The sequence below is a fragment of the Monodelphis domestica genome, chromosome 6 (genome assembly GCF_027887165.1).
Source record: "Monodelphis domestica isolate mMonDom1 chromosome 6, mMonDom1.pri, whole genome shotgun sequence".
In the NCBI taxonomy this organism is placed as follows: domain Eukaryota; kingdom Metazoa; phylum Chordata; class Mammalia; order Didelphimorphia; family Didelphidae; genus Monodelphis; species Monodelphis domestica.
In genome coordinates this window covers 98,765,984-98,787,998 of record NC_077232.1, presented here as the reverse complement: position 1 = coordinate 98,787,998, position 22,015 = coordinate 98,765,984, and the positions used below count along the sequence as shown (strand labels likewise).

General features: G+C 36.8%; 1 protein-coding gene across 8 annotated transcripts in view; it reads left to right on the top strand.

Moving 5' to 3' along the window:
- Window positions 1–22,015, top strand: part of PROM1 (prominin 1) — a 151,894-nt gene that overhangs the window by 109,072 nt on the left and 20,807 nt on the right. For all 8 annotated transcript variants that reach the window (XM_056802448.1, XM_056802446.1, XM_056802445.1 and 5 more), the window contains 8 exons: window positions 5,980–6,197; window positions 7,189–7,263; window positions 9,541–9,604; window positions 12,615–12,774; window positions 14,814–14,966; window positions 18,158–18,281; window positions 19,381–19,484; window positions 21,641–21,725. In XM_056802448.1, coding sequence (XP_056658426.1) covers window positions 5,980–6,197; window positions 7,189–7,263; window positions 9,541–9,604; window positions 12,615–12,774; window positions 14,814–14,966; window positions 18,158–18,281; window positions 19,381–19,484; window positions 21,641–21,725 — 983 coding nt within the window. The remainder of the gene's footprint in view (window positions 1–5,979; window positions 6,198–7,188; window positions 7,264–9,540; window positions 9,605–12,614; window positions 12,775–14,813; window positions 14,967–18,157; window positions 18,282–19,380; window positions 19,485–21,640; window positions 21,726–22,015) is intronic.

The window sequence follows — 22,015 nt, the reverse complement described above, 5'->3', positions numbered from 1 at the left end:
TACATTTATAAATATACACACAATATATCCAGATCAAACACACAATCATTTTGCTGAGGGTGAGAGTGGGAAGCACTGGTATCTTGAGAGATTGTGGAAAGCCTTAGATAAGGGGGGGAGAGGGTCCTTGAGCCTAAGCTTTCGTGGAAACTAAAGTATCTAAGACATTGGAGATAGGAGGGAGTGCATTCCAGGACTGGAGAGAGCTGACTGTATGATGCTGTATGGTGGGAGATGGAATACTCTGTGTATTGAATAACAATAAGATCAATTTGCCTAGATGTTAGAGCCAGTAAAGGGGAAGAGAGGGGGAACACACACATATGGTTCTGAATTCTTTTAGCAGGGATTGCATGTGTGATATCCTCAGGTACTATCTAGTTTAATGGGATGGAATGGAATCTTTATGTCATCTTTGGAAGTAAGATGCATTGCATTGGTAATTTGAAAGCATAGACCCTACACCTTTCTTTTGGGTCTGGAATTTCCTCATCTGTCAAAGGACTGGGTTTGATTTCAAGGGCCCTGAGGCTTCTTTTTAACTCTGTGATTCCGTGAAGTCTGTGAAATGCACATTAAAGCAGATAATGAGCTTCAGAGAAAAGCAAAATTCTAAGTATGCATTTCAGCAATGGTGATTTCTCTGAACTGATGGACTAAATTGTTTAATCTTTAAAAAGAGATATCTTTTTTCTATTAGTGTGTCTTTTATTCACTTATTCTATTTAAACTTCTTATAACCATTTAAATAATTTTGCATTAAATGATCATTGTCTTATTTTAGCAATTCATAGTAATTATTCTTTGGGGTCCTATAATGTGCATTGCTGAATGATGATGGTCTCGTCACAGGCAGCCTAGCACCTTGGAAGTATCACTTACCAAAGGATAAAGAGACCAGTGCTTTAGTCCTGTTGTAACTGAAACTAATAAATTGAATGATCATGGACAGTTCACTTCACTTATATGATCCTCACTTTCTGCTGCTGCAAAATGGGAGGTGGGTAGGGGATTGGACCAGATATGTGGTGCCTTCACATTCAAAATCCTAGGCTTCTGTTTCAAAAGAGAACACATACATTGAAATCTAGGCAATGTTCACTTTCTGCATAAGACACACATTCTCTGTTTCCCCTTCTCTCTTTCTCCCTGCACCCTTTTTCTATTTCACTCTTTCCTTTCTCATTTCTTCTTTTCCTCTCTTTTTCCCTTTTATCCTCTCCATCCTCCTTTCTCTCTGCCCCTCTTTCCTTCCCCTCTTCTCCCTCCTCCCTGTATATGTAGATATACATATATGTGTATATATGTATATATTAGATAGTTTAAAATTTATTTATTTGTTACATTAGATCCCTCCCTCTCCTCCAATTTAAAAATAGATATATTTTTTTGATTTTTAACTCTTTAACTTCTCTCTTAGAAGCAATACTAAATATCTCTTCCAAGGCAGAAGAGCAGTAAGGGCTAGGCAATTGAGGGCAAAGTGACTTGCCAGGGTCACAAGCTAGGAAGTGTCTGAGTACAAATTTAAACCCAAGACCTCCGATCTCTAGGTCTGGTTCTCAATCCACTGAGCCACTTATAGAAGCAGTCATTTGACAAAAAGAAATATGCATATTGGCACCTTTTCTAGAGATAGACAACACAAGTTATTCTTTAAACAATATTTATGTTGCTGTTTATAATTTTCTCTTGTTCTAATTGTTTTTATCATTTCATGTAGGTCTTTCCAGGTTTTAAAAAAATTAATTTGTTTGTCATTTCTTATGGCTCAGTAGTATTCCTTCACAATCATATGCCACAACTTGTTTAGTCAATCCCCAATGGATGGGCATCCCTTCAATTTCCAGTTCTTTGTCACTCAGGGGAGATGCTATGGATGTTTAAAACAAAGGGGTTCTTTTCCTTTTTCCCTGATCACCTTAAGAAATAAACCTAATTGTGGCATTGTTGGGTCAAAAGGTATATACACTGTTTTATAATTCTTTGTATAATTCCAGATTGCTCTCCAAAATAGTGGATCATTTTACAGTTCCATCTAACATTTATCATTTTGCCCTTTTCATTTTAGCCAATTTGATAAGTGTGACATAATATCTCAGAGGTGTTTTGATTTGCATTTCTATAATCACTAATGTTTAGTGCAGTTTTCATATAGTTATTTATAACTTTATATGTCATTTCATTTGGGCCTTACAATAGCCCTGTTATAATCCTTGCTTAAAAGATGAGAAAACAGGCTGCAAGAGGCTAGGTGATGCTATTCAGAGTTACACAGCCATTGTGTGTATGAGGTGAGATTTGAAGCATCTTTGGATGAAGGAGCGTAGTGACTGGATATAGCATATTTTTTAATTAAAAATTTTAAATGTTGATAAAGAAATTTTTCTTATACTTCTAGAGTTATAGGTTTTGGGTTTTTTTCTTATCAGCATAAATAACTAAAATTTACTATCCCCGAACTATAAAATAAGAAGGTTGGACTAGATAACCTTTGAGGTCCCTTTTCTTCTGACTTCATGATCTTTTCCTCTTATGTTACCAGAACTTAGAATAAATGTATTAAGGATAGAATATTGATAGTGATGAGATTTCAAATGAATTTGGAGCATTTAAGAGTGTCAGTCAAGTTTCCTTTAGGAGATTTTCTCTGTGAGGAACCTTGCCTGAGAAGTGGGATGGGAAGGAGACATGAAGACGTGTTGTCGTTCGGTCATGTCTGACTCTTCTTGACACCGTTTGGGGTTTTCTTGACAAAGATACTAGAATGGTGTGCCATTTCCTTCTCTGGCTCATTTTATGGATGAGGAAATTGAGGCCAGCAGGATGAAGTGACTCATCGAGGATCACATAGGTAGGAAGTGTATGAAGCCAGATTTGAACCCAGGAAGATGAGTCTTTGTGACTGCAGCTCCAGCATCCTATCCACTGTCCCACCTGTCTGAGAGATTGAAAAGTGCATCATGCAATGGGCTAAGGAAGCCTTGAGTTAAAATAGAAAATTGAACCTAAAACCTTTAGCATACTGTGTTCTGGATGATGTTTGGGCACTTTCAAGGTTTTATTTCTATGACTGGGTATTGGATCTAGAATAGTGGTAAAAAGTTGTATGTATTGTATGTTGTATGTGTTGGCAGTGGGGTCAGGATGGGTCTATGAATAATGTTCTGGTTCAGAAAAAAAATACAAGTATGTATTATTTAGTGCCTTGGGGGACCACATGAGATATGAAGGGGGATGTTGGTCACGCACCTGAAATGTCATAGATCTGATTGTATCCATGCACTACGGTCTTTGTCCAGGTCATTCTATTTTCCTCATTATCCATCATTCTTTTGCTTTTTTTTTTAATTTGTAGTCAAAGTGGAAAGGGTCACCAAAGGTAAAAAAATTAAAAACCCAAACCCTAAGTTAAAATGTGTGCTATGTGGTGTGGAGTCTATATTCTAGTACTCTGTTCCTCATTTTGGTGTATTTTATCCTTGTGTGTGCCTAGTGTTATCTGTGCTGTGTTTTATTGGGGTGGGGTGGGTAATACAGTGAAATCTTGACCATTGGTGCTTATGGCATGGGTGGCCTCAAGACTCAGGGAAAAGACTGTTTGAAGCAGAATCCTGGTTTAAGTGTTGGACTGAGTTAATGAAAAGCCCATGCAGCTGGCGATGGTGAGTCCTTCTAATTCATTCTCTAGTGTCTAGCCAAGATTATGCCTCAGTTACCCAAGAAGGAGCTTCCTAGGAAAAATGTTTGATACTATCACATGGATAAAACTGACATTTCTGTTGCACTTTTAAGGCTTAGAGAGCAATTCCTTTAGTATAACCCAATGAGGTAGGTCATGCAAGTATTACTGTCCTCATTTGATACACAAGGGTCCCTGAGGTCACTCTGAGAAACCAGAGATGAAGCAACTTTCCCAAGGCCACAGAGCTAGCAAATGGCAGAGCTTGTACTCATATCTGGGTCTTCTGACTGCAAATCCAGTAGGAATGTCCTCTGCATAGAATGAAAGAGTTCTTGGTTTGGAGTCAAGAGACCTGGGTCTACTGCAGGGGCTTACTGGTGTGGGGCACATATTAAGTTAATAAATGCTTTATATGCTTATCTGACTTACTAGCTGCATAACCTTGGGAAAGTCAATAAAGCTCCCTGAAGCTCAGTGTCCTCATCTTTAAAATGGGGATAATAATGCTTATGTTACCTCCTTTTATGGGATTTTTGTAAGAAAAGTACTTTTTAAACTTGAAAGTATTATGTGAATTATTAGGCAACCACAGGTCTTCTCCCAAGACTTAGCCTCCTACTCAGTGTAACATGCTGTCACCAAGTTTGTTCAGAATATAGGTGTTAGCTCTCTTTCACAAGCTGAACATTTTAACAATTTTCCATCGTATTCTTTGGCTTTGCCCCAACATCACTCATGGAAGGCCATATAACTACCACTCTTGGGACCAATTCCTGGTGGTTGAAAAATACAGTTTTACTTGAATTTTTAGTTCATAGTAATTTTTTGTTTGAATCTCAAATTCATCAAAAGTTGACTTTTCATCTATTTATTTTTTTTTTTACCAATTACGTGTAATGACCAAAAAATGACTTAAAAAGGGGAATCTTAGCTGGGGCAATTGAGTTTACAAAGTAATTTATTCTTTAAAAAAAAAGAAAGGAAAACTTTTTAAAACAGTATTTTTAATTTAGAAATTAGTTACTGTATGGGGCAACTGGGTAGCTCAGTGAATTGAGAGTCAGGCCTAGAGATGGGAGGTCCTGGGTTCAAATATGGCCTCAGACACTTTCCAGCTGTGTGTCCCTGGATAAGATATTTGACCCCCGTTGTTTAGCCCTTACCACTCTTCTGCCTTGGAACCAATACACATTATTGATTCCAAGACGGAAGGTAAGGGTTTAAAAAAAAGAAGAAATTAGTTACTGTATTCTCAAGTTGCCTATTTTCTCCTGGTCATCATAGAATTGTAATTGAAATCTTTTTCTACACTCTTATATTTGCCTGATGAGTCAAAGTTAAGGAGATCCCAAAAGGAGAGAAAATTGGATAGATCATAATTGCAATATTATTACATCTACTACTATAGTGAAACTGAGTGAGCCTCAACAAATAGCACTGAGAATCTCCAGGCTCATTGAAGTCATTGCCTGGGATTTCTCATCATCTCTTTCAAATCTTTTAAATTTCAAATTAGGTCTGGAGGCCAGAAATGTCTAATATTTGACCCAGTAAACTGGGGAAGCAAATAAGAGACTTAGATATTATGCTGGAAGTGTAGGCATTTTTTTTTGGGGGGGGGTTTAGGTAAAGTATTTCTCAGTGTAAATTTTGACCCAAATCATTTGGAATTTGTAGGGCTTGTCAGGTTCTCAATCCATTGAATCAATCATTTATAGAGAGTTAACAAAAGTAAATGCCTTTTGTCCTCAGGGGCTTTCAGTCTACTAGAGTAGTAGAAAGAGATGGATTAGGTGACTTCTAATCAAGGCTATTTGGCGAAGCCTTAGACACTGATGGATCATTAAGATTTTGAGACAAAACTCCTTGAAGAACACAACAGTGTGATCCCTCTAAGGTTGACTCACCCAAATCCCATGTTTTCCAGTCTATCCAGGCTCATCCAAAGCAGTCAGGATGACGTTACTAACTTGTAATGGCAGGTACCTGTAGTTGGTACTAACCATTATCTCCTGGTTCAAACCCAAATTGGGCATCTGAGGGGAAGTCCCTGGCATGCCAGGGTTGAAGAGAAACCACTTCTTCATGGCCTCTTTGCTTCTCCCTGCCTTTTCCGCCTGGCATATATCTCTGATTGATTGCTTCTTAAAATAAAATAGTAATCCAAATTCATAACAGTATCATTAGCTATATAATCGCCAACATCATGGCGGCCGCAGAACTGATTGTCATTCATCATCTAAATGACTTCCTGTGTCCTAAAGAATATACGTGTGTGTGTGTCGTGTCCACAGCAATCCGAGAAACCCGAGAGGCATTAGAAAATGTAAGTGCTTCGTTGGAGATCCTGCAGGAGGGTACCACAAGTCTCAGTGCTAACCTGACAGATGCCAAAGAGAATCTGAGAAATACCCTCAGTGATGCTTCCTGCTCAATGGCTCAGGCCACCTCTACCTGCAATGCTATTAGAAATTCCTTAAACCAGCTGAGTATCAACGCCAACTTCAGTCGGGTAAGAAAAGCTCTTTCGTCTCTAATGGTAGAGTTTCATTTCTCAAGCTTAGCCTTAACACCCTAAGAGAAAAGTAGCTTATGGGGTGAAGCTGTTATCCACTGGGCTCCTTTTCGATTTGGCACCAAGGGAGAATAAGGTGAATGTAGACCTCTTGCATTAAAATTCAGTGCTGGGTCAAGTGGTGAATATGGACAAGAGGAAGCTCAGCTTTTATCAGATGGAGCCTTTTTTTAAAGAAAATTATAGGGACTTTTTACATAATGGATGTATTCTGTTTTTTGATATCGGTCTCCCTAACTTTTAATTGCTCACCATTCTGATCTTGCTTCTACATTTCCTTATCCTTTCTTGGGTAGCCTGGAACCTCCTGGGGGCTCGCCATATTGGTGCCAGGTTTAATTCTGCAGGCTTCAGCCCCATTGCAGCACAGAATTAATAGGCTTCAGCCCCCCAGCTTCAGGCTCCCTAATAGCACTGATTATAGGCATGTAAACTTTTTACCCACACTTGTACAGAAGAAATTTTTAAAAACATCTAGGAAAGTCAGTCTTGGAGTCAGGAAATCCTGGCTTTGAGTTCTTTGTCTAAATGTGACTGTATCCCTTTATTTGCCAATGGCTCTAAGTAACTGAAGAAAACTCAAGTTAGTGGGAGAAACTCTCTCCTTGAGGATTTCCTACTGATCTCACATGTCTGTATCTTTACAATCAACCTTGCTACTCCTCATCCTCCCATTAACATCTTTTTAAACTAATCTTGCTGGTTAGCTCCCTTTTATATGTCATCTTCCCCCATTTAGAATATAACTCCCCCTGAGGGCAAGAACTGTGTTTCTGCTCCTCTTTGTATTTTCAACCCATGGCACAGTGTCTTATCATAGCAAATGTTTAGTAAGTAAATGTTTGTTTACTGCCTGAATGACTGATTTACCAATATTATTACATGTTTTGACATTTTGGGGGGGATGGAAATTCTGTTCCCTTTTTAGCTTCTACCAGTGACCTCACAGCTTGCCAAAGTCAATGAAGTTCTTAAAATTGATTTAACCAGTCTGGTCCAACAGGTATGTTTCTGGAAGGTACTGTAGCTTATCCTGATTAATTTTGAATGATAGAACTGTATTTAATGGAAGGAGAGGCAAGAAAAGAAATGGTGAAATGTTAAGAGGTAAGAGGGTTTTTTCTCCAAGATAATGTCATTCTTTACTGTTAAATGAATGAAGGACTATATACCTCTATGGACTCCCTTGAAACTATGATCTCCAAGCAGGTATTCTTTCTCACTGCTGCCTGTTGCGTCCCAGCATTACCTTGTATTCTTTGCTATTCTCAACCATGTCATCTCATAAATATGACACTGAAAATCACCTTGGTGAGCTAGAGGACTTTCCCTGGGGCTTTGAATATCTTGTAAGTACTACTGCAATATTCAGGAGAGTCACCCTGTTAGATAGACCTTGCTCTCTAGGATTGGCCTGCCCTTTTTTCTGCTCATAGATGTTTGTCAGTGTCTTAACAAGTCCTCCTTTCTAATTTATTACAGTCCTCTTTCTGAAAATGCACATATGAAATTGCTCATTGGCTATGGGAGGGGGTGGGAAGAGGGGAGAGAGAACATGAATCATATAACTATGGGAAAATATTCTAAATTAATTAATTAAATAAATTTTTATGAAATAAAATAAAAATGCACATACATACAAAATACATAGGTTGACAATACATAATCCAAATCATGACTGTTATACCTTTTGTTTCTTGGGTTACCATGATCAGAGAATTTATCATCAAGTAACCACTTAACTGGGTGTTCATGACCTTGGAGGTTCTGTGGTTGGAAATGGATTTGAAACTTTTCCAGGCTGGTAGAACCTGCCAGAGTTTAGACTTTTGTGCTACAGGCACAGAAAAAGGAAGATGTACTCCTTGCATTAGAGTGGGGCTTTATTTTAAAACTGTGGAGGTAACTTCTATATGTGGAATCATATTTTCTAATTAATTTCCAGTTTAATATTTTGGTTTTATTGTAAGAGGGGAAAGGATTTCTATTGGGACCACATGAGATGATCTTTGTAAGACACTAGATAAATGTCAGCTGGTGCTGTCATTATTATTAAGTGACATGCAAAGTGAAGGCACTACAGATGATTCAATCATATATCATTTGAAGAGGGTCAGAATGGTAATATATGGTGGAGGGGAAGTGGGAAATCAAGGAAAGTTTTCCATAGGAGGAACCATGGGACATGGCGGGTAGGGGAGAGAATAAATTTCAGACTTAAGGGATAGTAAGTACAAAGGATGAGTGTGAGAAATGTGGTACCAGCTGGAATAGTCCATTAAGGGTGAAAATGTAGAGAGAGAAGAGGAGACTGTATAGATATCTGGTAGATGGCCACACATAGGAGATGAAGGATCATTTCATTAGGAGAATGAGGAGTACTGGCACATAGAATCAGACACAACAAAATAGGAGTGTCATGGAAGATACGATGTAAGTCCTAATTTCAAATGGGCAAGATGGGTAAAGGATATGACATGTACATAAATATGTTCAAACATTGATAATGCTTAGCTTAGGGCAAATCCAATATATGAAAATTTACACTTAGTGAAAAAAATAAATCATAGTAATCCTTTTCGTACCCTATGATACCCCTCTTGGCAGAACCATAAAATAGCTTATATATATATATATATATATATCTTACCAAAATACTAAATGAACACTTGAACTGCCAATAACTGACCCAGAGAGACTTAATAAGTAATTAAGAAATCCAGCAAATATATATACAGACTTTTAAAAGAGACCCCTAAAAAAGGTCTTTAAAAAAGGCTGGGTTTTTTTTTTAATCTCAAGTTTTACTACATCATATATACTTTGACTAGTAAAGTTTATTATTGTTTTAAGGCTAGCCCATCTCTCTAAGCTGTCTGTGGGAACAGATCTCCAATTTTACACTGGAAATAAATTGGAAAATATGTTTCAGAAATTCACTTTATGGCCCAATTTTCGGGAATATATTTCCACAAAGACATCTTATACCCTACCTCTATTTGAATTAGTTAAGTCGCTCCCTCTTCCTGAGGCTGCTGTGAGGATTTGTAAGCTAATATTTGCTCTGAATTTCTTATTGAAAAACATTATTCAAGTTCTTTGCTAGAAAGTTATTTTAAAAAAATCTAAAAGGGCAAAGTGGGAGCTGTTTGTTTTTGGTGTTATTTGTGTCTATAAATCAGATAATACATTTCTGTCATTGTCAAGGCTGAGAATAAGTATGAACTAATTTTTTTATCATTGTATGAATCCACCTTTTTCCCCCCAACATATATTTTAGGGCTATGCAGCATTTAATGATACGCCTGATTTGGTGCAGAATCAAACCAAGAATATTCTGTCAGGTGAGACTGATAAAGCATAGAATAATTTTCCATCTGTGTGGCTGATGCTTGCATTACAATATCTGAAACATGCTTCTATCCAGGTCTTCTAATTAAAGAAGTGGTTAGAAAAATGGTGTCCCTTTGGCCCTTGAATCTTCAGAAAATGACATTCTTGATATGTTAATCTTCTTTCACTTGAATGGTAGCTATCAGCAAAACCAAAATTGTTATATATATATATATTTCACTTTTTCTTCCAGTTTAATATTTTATGGAGTATATCCACATGTTTCCTCCTGTCAAACTTTGCCATTATGACAGACTTCATAGTAATGTCATTTGGCTGATTGTCCAAGGACACACAATGGTGATAATTTAAATCAACGTTTGAACCCAAGTGGCATTAAATTCTAGCACTATCCTTCTATTTATATCCTATTTAAATCCTTTTTCTATGGCCATAACTCGCCCTTGCCCCCAAAGTTTCTCATCTGTAACTGTGTTTTTATACCACTAGTTAACTCTTAGATAGCTTATGCATATACTATTTTTTTCCTGTAAGCTTTTTAAGAAAAACTTCTATTTTCTACAGTGCTGATGAGATGGTGTTTGAAATACACATAATTCCTCCTAATAATTCCAGAGTCAGATGAAATTTTAAAACAATTCTACAGGTCTTAAAAGTTGGAAATCTGTTCCAGTAGGATATGGTTGCTTGTCACTACAAGCAAGAAAGTACACTATAATTAATTATTTTTGGTGTTACTGTGATAAACTGAGACTGGTCATTTTACAGAGGCAATCTGTCTCTACAGATATGTCTTAGATTAATCATTCTGATTGCAAAAACTATAAACCATATTTTCAGTGCCTCCTTTATTAGGATTGCTGTCAAAGCACCATTAAAACATGGATTCCTTCAATAGATATTGATTAAGTGCCTACTGTGTATAAAGTCCTGTGCCAGGGGCTAGGAGAGTTGCAAAGATAAATACATGCTATGTGTCATTAAGGAGCTTACACTCGAGTTGTGGAAATAGTCTATCTCTTTAGATATATTTATATTACAAAATACTTTTTTTGTGAAATTTCTCCATTAAAGTAACACTCTTTATTAAAATAATTTTCTCCCATTGTATAGATTATAGATGATTTTTGTGGTATTTTTCAAGGAAATCTTTTCATGCTTCCTCAAGACATGTCAACAGCAATGTTATTGTTAACCTGCTATAGTCTAAAGACTATATGTGTGGCTAATGTTCATATAAATTTGCTTACTAATCTCTATTTAATTTTTGCTTCCTCTGTGGACCTGTCCACCAATATACACAGCCCTTCCTTGTAAGTGTTGTCAAGTCATATTCACAGTGTGGGTGATAAATTACATGTACCATGTGGAGTTGTCTGAAAATAAGCCAGAGTTTTCTCAGAAGGCCATTTCAAATTTCATTGAGTAGATTCCACCTGGAATTGACTAATTTTCCTGAGAAAAGTCTTGGGTATTTAGGCCCTAGTGTAAACACACAATTGAATGAGATGATAATGACCATCTTACTAAAAGTGGCATTGGACCAAGTCCAAAGTCACACCATTATATAGGGGAAACAAGTCATTAAAACAGCTAAAAAGAAAAGCTTTGAATGAAAAGTAATTGGATTAGTTTCTGTCTACAGACATAGATTTTGTGCCAAAGCACCAAGGATAGAGTTAGGTCACTGGAGTTCAGAGTATGGTTCAAAGCTTGTCTATGAAATCAGCCATGAGTCGCCATGTTTATAGCATTCCCTCTATGGTGTATTTTAGGTGCTATGAAAGATAAAATACAAGATGCAGTTAGTCACTCCTCTTAAGGACATCTGCTACTTCTTTCTTGGGTTGCTTCTAGGGCCAGATACTATCCCTAAACTCTTAGCAACTTCTTTATATGATCTTGTTCCCAGTGCTTTAAAATTACACAATGATCACAGTGTTAGTACAGCTTGTATCTTGGAACTTATTTATGTATTGACATTTTGGGGGGAAAATATTCATCATTAGAAGGAAAGATTAATTCTGGGCAGAAGATGAGAGGAACATGCATTCTCCTAAAAGAGAAAGAATCTAGTTATATCCATTAAAAAAAACCTCTATTTCTGTCTTAGTAATTACCCTTAAGTCAGAAACAGATGGTAGACCTCCAAAGCCTCCCAGAAGCCCCAAACTACACTAAGGACCCCTGACATAAGCTTTCTCCCTGGTCCAACTTTAATTTCTGTCAGACAACAATAACTGAGTACATTTAGCCTGGGAAAACTGTGGCCATAGTAGTTATGTGTCAGTGATCAGGAGGGGGTAAAGAGCTACCAGGGTAGAAAGAGGACGATAGGTGAGCCAACTTTAGAGTTTCAAGTTCGTTCCCCTTTCTCAAAGCTTATGTTTCTGTGGTGTGGCATGATTGGCCCAGACTCATCACTGGATACATCTTTAACCCATTTCAGTTTCTGAGAAATGGCAGGTTTTTTCAGCTATGAGGTCCTGAGCCTTTTTTGAGTATGTGGTGAAAGTGTAATGGAATGTGAGTTAAATGCTTCATTTTGCACCCTGAGAAAAGGTCAAAGACTCCAAAAGACTGTGTTTCATCTCAGAATTAAGTCACCTGGTGGAATTTATCCAGAAATGTCTTTGGAAATTACCTGCTTCTGATGGACTATTCCTCCGTGCAGGAAATACAATTTCATCATCTCCAAGAACTTTTCATCTTTTATTCAATTAAATAGGAAAAAACAAAACCCCCCCAAAACTCTGGCTTGATTGTACCTTCTGTCTCATCTCATTATGTGTAAATATAGTGGTTTTTTTTTGGTGAAGTAGCCACTTTTTGATGGTCTGGGCATATTTATTCTTTCCTGAGCACCTGGTTTTGTTTTGAGCATGTGAGTAAGGAGGGTTGGGGAGTCAGCATTGGTATGGGTTTGTGTTTTTCTTTTTGCTTCTGAAACATTTCCCCTCCAGGTCGATGATTTTACAACAGAGATGTGTTTATTTCCAGATGTCAAAAGTGTTTTGGATTCCATTGGTACAAATATCACCATTTTAATAAAGAAGCTTCCTATTCAGAAGATACTAACAGATTCCGTAATTTATCTTACTCAGACTGAGACGTACGTTGAAGAGTATTTCCCATTAGTTGAACAATATGATTTCTATAGGTGAGTGCTTGTCTTGGCGATGGTAAAGTAGATAAGACCTTCAGTGGTACACGGATTTTTAAATTCTAGATTTTCTGGACATTTATGTGTAAGGAAATCACCTACCAAGGGAATGGGTTGGTAGTTGTTAAGTCTATATGGTCAGAAATAATTGACTTAAGAAATTCTCGAGTGAAGATGAAGCAAAGTCTTCTGAAAATTTCATATTTTTAAAGAATTTCAGCATGGAAAGGGACCTCAGAAACTATTTGGTTTATCCTATATTTGAATAGTACAACTGGGTGGCACAATAGCCAGAGCATGAGCTTGGAATCAGGAAGATCTGAGTTAAAATCCAGCCTCAAATATTATTTACTAGCTACGTGACCCTGGGCGAATCACTTAAATGTTGTGTTCCTCAATTTATAAATGGGGATAATAATAGTATCTACCTCCTGGCATCATGAAGTTCAAATGAGATAATAATTATATAACACTTAGCACAGAGCCTGGCACAGAGAACTTGCTATATAAATGTGAGCTATTATTTTTATATGAAGAAAATGAGATTCAGAGAGATTGGTATTTTTATATGATCACACAGCTATGAACCCATATAATTCCAGCTCTGAGACCACTTTATATGCTCTGCCACATTTTCTAAGAAAGTAGTTCAGTGAGACATTCTGCCAGGCAGTATAGCGTTAAAGTGATTTCATTTGGTTTTATTTCACTGTTTTCAAATATTTCATTGCACATCTCCCATTCTTGAAGACTCCTCAGCTGCTGGGACAGACTGCTAAAGCTTGTGGGCATGCCAGTTAAAACTAATTGAACATCCATTATTCTAGAACGCCTAGCCAAACTGACAGTATCTCTGTAAAATGGAGATTGACGTTCTTTGGGCACCTGATTTAGGATGCTCATAACATTTCTAAATATTTAATGCATCTGGATCTTTTTTCCACCCTAGAAAATGGAATAATGCTCCTGAAGTTCATTCCTATAATTGCAGTGCATTGTAGGTAAAGTCCTTGGGAAGAAGCCTAGTGTTTCTTCTAATTAGTTTTCCTTTGCTCCTTTTCCTAAGCATTGCAAAAAATACTCAAAATGTGCGTTGACCTTGAAAAGACTTGACAAGGCTAAAAGAAATATTTATTAATAGTCTCTAAAGAAAGCTTATTTAAGTATTCCCTGGCACATAATAAGCACTTAAGGTATATTCATTGACTGAGAGGCAGCAACGATCAGTGAATAGTTTTAGCCTAGGAGTCAGGCTATTCTTAGTTTCAAGACCTGCCAATGCCCCATCTTGGTATATTGGCTCTGGACAAATCACTTGACCTTTTGGAGCCCATGTCAACTCTTGATGACAGTAAATTGAGGCACATTGCTGATTTGCAGTGGTGGATGAGTCTTTCTCCTCATATAGAATTGTTCTATACTGATAAAATCAGAAGTCTAGACCCCAATAAAGTGGCATGAAAAATGTGTGTTGCAATCAATACTAATCCAATACCTTCTAATAAACCAGGTAGAAAATCTCAAAAGCAACACCAAAATAAAGAGTTTCTCCATCTCACTCTAGGACCTGCTTATGGGACCACTTTCCATCTGATGCAATTGAAGTCAACAAACATGTATTAAGTACTTTCTACTTTCAAGATCCTAGAGATTCAAAGATAAAAATAAACTAGCTCCTGTTCTCAAATTGTTTATATATTCTTCTGGGGAAATGCAGCATGTACTAGATAAGTAATTTCAAAGAAGTCACTACAAAGTAATTTTGGGAAAGCTCTAACAACTGAGGAATGAGAAAGAATTGTAGATCGTGGCATCTGAGCTATATTTTGAGAGGAGCTAGAGTTTTTTTTTAATTAGGCTTGGTTGAGGAAAGACATACATTTTTTTTAAAATATAGGTGAACATCCGTGGCAGTTTTGAGTTAAAAAAAAAAAGACTTTAATGAAGAAAGTGACCTCTCCCATTGCAGTTTCCAGTATTTGTTGCATAATGTGCAAATTCTATGTTATGCATATATTGATTGTCATTTCCATTAGGTGGCTGGGTTGTTTAATCATCTGCTGTTTGCTGGTCTTGATTCTGGTCTTTTACTACCTGGGATTATTATGTGGTGCCTGTGGTTATAGCAAGCACACGACTCCTACCAACCGTGGTTGTGTATCAAACACTGGAGGCAACTTCCTAATGGCGTGAGTTGTTTCTTTGTTTATAACACATTCAGGGGAAGTGGTCCAGAGTTTCCAGGTTGAAGAAAGGATAAATGGATTGATCTCCATTATATTATTACAATAGAATCTAATAATATAAAGAAACCAAAAGCCCATTTCTGGGTCCTCCAAATTATGGATCTAAAAGGTAAATGTGCAGCTTTTCATATATAGTTTCATTTGTTTGGGTACCTTTCCAGTGGGTAAATGAGCATCTGAGCTAGTGATCTCCAAGTGGGATTCATGAACCCTATGGAAGAAGGGAGCAAACAAGATGATCCTTTCAATGTGGAAAGAAAATATTAGAAATTCTGTTTACTTTTTTTTGGCTGAAATAAGGAAGAAATTAAGTTTAAATATTTGATTTAATCATTTGGAAATTGAGATGCCCTCACTAGGTCTATATGTCAGATTATCTCCCATGTTACAGATAATATTCAAGGTATCCTATGAGAAAAGTGGTGTCGCCACAAAGTGGAGAGGTTGACCATGGCTCTGTTTTCTGTATATTGTACTTTACAAGGCATGGTTAAATGGATTTATGGATTACATTATTTAGTTTTAACTAAATTAATGATTATGAAACATACAAATGACTTAAGATAATGCCTTCAAAGAAATGCTTGATTAAGGATAATACTAAAAAAAGGCTGAAATGAGGCTGCTTCTACTTGCTAGTATGAGTACTTGATTAGTCAGATCTCAAGGTCAAAAATAGTGATGATTTAATCATTTTACAAAGGAGTCGATCAAAATAATTTGAATTTATCAAAAAGATTATTTGAAACATGCATTGACATTCAGTCAGTCTCCTTAATTGTTAGTGAATAGCAAGACATTTAAAAACATTATTGCCCCAATTGATATCGTTTTGTCTCTTCTAAAAATTCACATATTTTTACATTTTTAAAAGTTGGAGATAATTGCCCAACCAGTTTCAGATTCTTCTAAATGTGTAGTTACAGGTTTTGAACTCAATTGGTAAAAATGTAAGATCATCCAGCCTGTGTTATTACAGTGATCTAGGTGTGAAGTGATGAAGAACTGCACCAGGGTAGCAGCAGTGCTAGAGGAAGGAGAGGGGGACAAATATGATAGATATAATAAGTATAGAAATATAGGACTTAGCAGCTGATTAGATATGAGGAGTGGAAGAGAGTAAGGAGAAATGAAAATAACAGTAGAATCTTGCTTTATAATCTTCCTATGAACCAGACTGCTATCAGGGTCCAGCAGAGGAAGAAACTCTTCTTTCTCTGCCTCCCTAAAATAGAAATTGAGAGCAAGGACATATATTCATTCACTTAAATCTAAGATGTTAAATTCCCAAAGGAAAGGTCCATTTATGTGCTTATTGGATCCAAAAATTGAAACCATATTTAGAGAACTATTGATTATGAGTTTGCTATTTAAAATCCTTATACTTTGAAGTCCCTTAACTCAAAAGCAGCATTGGAATTAGATTTCCATTTTTGTAAGTGATTTGAACAAGGGAAATTAAATTGCTGTGTAGTCACTGAGTGTACCTTTCATAAAATCTCAAACCCAGCCCAGCAAAACTACAGTTAGAGATAAAAGCAAAGTGTGACATTCAGGTCAGAAAACAAGTGCCACCCCCCCCTTCTGCTTAAAAATATTCTCTCTCTCTCTCTCTTTCTCTTTCTCTCTCTCTCTCTCTCTCTCTCTCTCTCTCTCTCTCTCTCTCTCTCTCTCTCTCTCTCTCTCTCTCTCTCTCTCTCTCCTCTCTCCCCCCCTTATATATGATTTAATATGATATATTATTCCTGTAGTTTATGTAACATATTCTGTGATTAACAAAGAGGGAGATACTAACCCCAAAAATAGATGAGTATTTTTATTCATTTAATTTCAGTTTAATTAATTTAATTCATTCATTGTCTATAATGGGTTTTAACACCAAGTTATTGCAAAGTTTATTTCAGGTGATCCTGAGGGTTTGGTGGTGATCCCTTGTCTTTTGTGTCAGTTCCCTCAACACAACTCATGCGTTTATTTGTTTTATAGACATAATGCATCTCTTGTAGACATCTGGTAAAGAACCAGAGAATTGCAGGAGTAGAAAATATGGTGAGCGCAGTCAGGATAATCAGACTAATTAGAATTGTTAGGAAAATGTGTTATTTCATTTGGAAAACTATTCAAATGATCTTTGAAGCCCAGAAGGAAGAAGTGAATTTAGTTGTGGCAACATTTAAGCCGCAGTTTCTTCTATCTTTTGGGGGGAGGATGGAGGGAAATGGTGATATGACTCCCCTATCAAATTCAGCCTGGAGGGGTAGAGAGAACAAAAAGGTACCTGCAAAAAAAAGAATTAGCTGTAGCTTAAAAGCCTATATGCTGAGTTGAACCGAGTGAAATGGCAAATTGTTCATAATAATAAAATCCTTGATAGCAAACGTGGACACAGAATTGACTGGGAGGAGAGAGGGGAACATTTCCCCTAATCTGCCCCCCATTTTGATCCCATATGAGTAAGAGGGGTGCCACTAAACCTGGAGAGGAAAGAGTTCTTTATAATGTCCCAATTTAGCCTCATTGGATTGAAATGTGCCCAATTTAGCCATTGAATCAACTCCTCAAGTTAGTGTTGATCCCACCTTTATTCCTTTTCCTTCTCCTTAATTCTTGATGACTTTTACTCTTCCAGATGCTTCTAGGCTCTTATCTCCTAGAAGTGATCAACTTTGACTTTCTCCCTTACATGCAGGACCTCCTACCTTGAACTCCATTTCTACCATTAACTTTCATCCATGCCTTAATGAATGTTAATGAACTATCCATAAATATAACCCACAAGACAGTTTTTTGTTTGTTTGCTCTAATTAAACCTTTGATGTTGAAGCATCCCATAGTTATTAGGAATGTCATCAGATAACACTTATTCATATCTGACATTAGGACCCTAATACCTTATTTGATAGAACAGGCATAAATTCACCAATTTTTAAGGCCATATGGAGAACAAAGATGAGCTTGATTGCATTCAAAGGGGAGATTATTTCTTTAATGGTTTGGACTGACTTGCAACCTATATAAAGCTATAGTCCATAAATCCATGTTTTCACATATTGTTTTCAAAGATAATGAATATTTTGTGCATCTTAAAATATGATTGGGGTATGTGTTGGTTTTTTTTTTTTCTGTCCCTCCAGTGGAGTTGGTTTCAGTTTCCTGTTTTCTTGGGCATTGATGATCGTAGTGGTTTTCACATTTGTTTTGGGCGGAAATGTAGAAAAATTGGTCTGTGAACCCTTTAAAGAAAGGACTATTTTTCAGGTAAAGATATTAATAATGGGTTTTTTTGTGCCTATGTATTTTGATGCCATTATGCAAACTTTTCAATTCCTTAGGGGTTTGACTTGGGGGATAGGAGGCAGGGCTTGAGCAAAGAGGCAAAAACTATAAAGGAGAAGATAGGAGGAAGTGATTAATCAAATGAATTGAAGGCCTTTATGTCAGTAAGAGAAAGGAACTAATTAGTTTAGATTCTTGGTTGTAAATAAAATAAGCTGCATTTATTAGTAGTATTTGTCCTTTAGAACAATGAGCATTCTTTGTAGAATCAATTTATAAATAAATTATATTTGAAAAAGTTTTAAATGCAGAAGAAAAACATGATTGATCACATAGTTCAAAGGGGATATGATTGGGGATCACTACTGCAAATATGAATAATATGGAAATAGGTTTTGAACAATGATACATGTATAACCCAGTGGAACGGCTTGTTAGCTCCTGGGGGGGGGGGGGAGGGATGTGTCATGAATCATGTAATCATGGAAAAATATTCTAAATAAATTTTAAAAAAAGAAAAAGTATTTTGTGAAGCAGAAATCCATACCAAAGATCTTCTTCAGCCATCAGGAGAGGGAATATTCGATTAAAGAGTCTTTATTCCCATTTGGTTTTAGCTCTCTCCCTACAGAAAAAAAACAACTGCTAATTATGCCATTAAATGTGCTGGTTGTAGTAAAGATATTTTAGTTATTTGACTGTACTAGCAGAAACTAGATCCTAGAGACTATTTTGTTCAATTAAATCCTTTTGGCTTTATACTGGAATACAAACCAATTACTCTTGCATGTCAGCATCTTCCTGTACTGAGTAAAGGTGCTGGTGTTTTATTGGATATGCTTCCTCTTGGTAGAACCCTGTATTTAAAATCCATACTAGTCTTAGGATCCATTTCTTACCTTTTAACTGGAAAGCAAAGATCTGGAAGAGTAAAATGGGAAAATTAAGCAGTCTTTGAAATGCCTCACATATAAAGCAAGTGAAGAGGAAGGGGTAATGTTGAGGTTATTTTTCCTATTAACGTAATTACCTATATGCTTTCAAATGTGAAACTCTTAATAAGAGGCCTTTTGGATTCTAGGTTTTGGATACTCCTTATTTATTCAATGACCAATGGAGTAGCTTTCTTTCGGGTCGCCTGTTTCAAAAGCCTGATGTGAATCTCACCTTTGAACAAGTTTATAGGTAAAGAAATCATCCTTGCAAGTTTTAGTCTGATATATGATGGTGCTTTTATTTGTTTGTCTTCAGACTGAGAGCATTGCCTTCGTGTTGGTTTGTTTCCTTATACGATCCCTTCATTATTTTAGTGGCTCTTCTCCATACCCCCAGAGCTCCATTTTGCCTTCTACTCTGGAAGTGGAACTAGATTTGTAATCAAAAGATCTGAGTTTGAATCTCAGCTCTTTTACTTATCAGCTGTATGACTATGGACAAGTCACTTCATTTCTGTGACCTTCTTCTTCATCTGTCGAATAGGAATTAACTCTATTTGCACTAACCATCTCACGAGGTTCTGAAGAAAGTTCATTGTAGACCATTAACCAGGAGACAGTATATAAGCATTTTTAGAACTCTTTCCTGGGTAGTGTAAATCCCACAACACACAATTCTGTATCTCTTTTCCTTAAATGCATTAGTTTACACATTGAAAATCATGTCCTTTTGTTCTCCCCATTCACAAGGTCTTATAAGACCTTGCTACAACTATCTTCATTGAACGAGCACTTAACAACCTGCAAAAGCCTATTGTCTTCTGCAAATATGGAGAATTCATTGTGTGCTCCATTTTGTCACTCATTAACATTAAAATGTTAAACAAAGCATTAAATAAAGTATTAATCTTAAAAGTATCCCACCCATTACTTCACCCAGAGAAATGCCTGTTTGTTTTGAGTTTTGTATACTTAGCACTATGAACAGATTCTAATGAGGAAAGAAATCAAATATGAAATCTTAAAATATGTATAAGGATGAGATGTGATTTTTCTTGATGGAGGAACAGCTAGATAAGGAAAATCCCTGTACTAACACAGGTCAGCCCCCCTCTGAAAATTATAGTCTGAGAGCATTACGGAGAGATCAAGTGATTTGTCCCAGTTCACCAACACTGGTAGCATCCCGGGTAGGATTTCCAGAAGAAGACAGGAGAGCGGTAAGGATCTGAGACTGTGGGAAGGGGTAGGATGAGGGTGTCACACCAGGAGAGAAGAATATAGTTCAAGTGGGTGATTCCAATTGGGAGGTGAATCTTTGGCCACCGTTACTCATCTTTACAGATAAGGAAACTTTAGCACAGAGAATTTGGTGACTAGCTCAGGGTCATATAACGGAATATTGCTCTTGATTTGGAAAGTTAATGCTGGTTTTATAGATTTCCCTGGATATGATCAGTCCGTATAATTTAATTTTATCTGTACTAGGTCCAAATAAAATAGGAGCAGAGGTGGAATAGGGGAAGAATTGCAGTCCTAAGGGAAGATGGAGAGAAGTCTTTGATAGCTACATAACGCTTCAAAGATTCTGCCTTCTCACTGATGTGGGGATTCCCTCTATCCATAGAGCCTTCTTATCCTTTGGGTTTTGTCCTATTCTTCCCTATATCCAATGTGCTGGTAGCCTTTAGAGAATTGAGTATTGGACTTGAGATAACCTCCAAGTTCAATTTCTGCCTGAGATTTTACTAGCAGTGTGACCTGGGCAAGTCTCAGTCTTTTATCCTCAATTTGTTTACCTGAAAAATGGAGATAATGATAGCACCTATTTCAGAGGGTTCTAGTGAGGGACAAATGAAAAGAGTATATGCTAAGTGTTTTACAAACCTTAAAGCTTATTATTATACAATATTATTTATAATGTCATATATAAGTTATATAAAATTATACAATATATATTATTAATTATTACTCAGGACACCCATCTCTCACCCTTTCTTCTGGGTGAAGGATACACCTACTTCCATTTCTAATCAAACATTTCCTTATTGCTTTAAATATTCTGATCCCTTCCACTCTTCCTTATAGAGTTTTGGAGATTTGTTTCCTAGGATATTTTTCCATGGCCATTTGTTGCTTATATCTATATTGGAAAGGAACCAGGAAAAATCCAGGAGGCAATACTGACTGAATGTCTGGGTATAATTCCAAGATTGGAGGGAAAGGTATCCATGGGCCTTGGTTTTCCTGACGTCGGAAATAAGAACCCCTTCTCACTTCTCAGATTGAAAAACAAACCAACCCAAGAACTAGAAATGTCAGATATCTGCTCTTAATCATCAGCAAAAGCAGAGATAGCACCAGCTCTGCCTTTCTGAATATGATCGATGTGTTTATTTCCTATAGTGACTGCAAGGAAAATAAAGGCATTTATACCTCTCTGCAACTTGATAAATTCTACAATATCAGCAATTTTCTGACCATTAGTCAGGTAAGTCAATAGAACTCAGTGTGTAATGGACATATTACTCCATGTAACGAAGTTATCTCTCATATGCTGCAGAACATCCCTTGTGGGTTTACTAGTAATAAATGGTCTTAACAGTGGAGTCTCTTGGTACATGATTTCCCCTTCCCCAAGTCTGAGAGAGATTAATCATCATGTAAAGGACTATTCTTCCTTTCATTACAAGACCAGAATTCTTTCCCTGGACTTTTGGAGTCAGGAAGACCTGATTCAGATAGCCATCTCTGGCACTTCCTAGCCTGGGTGATCTTGGA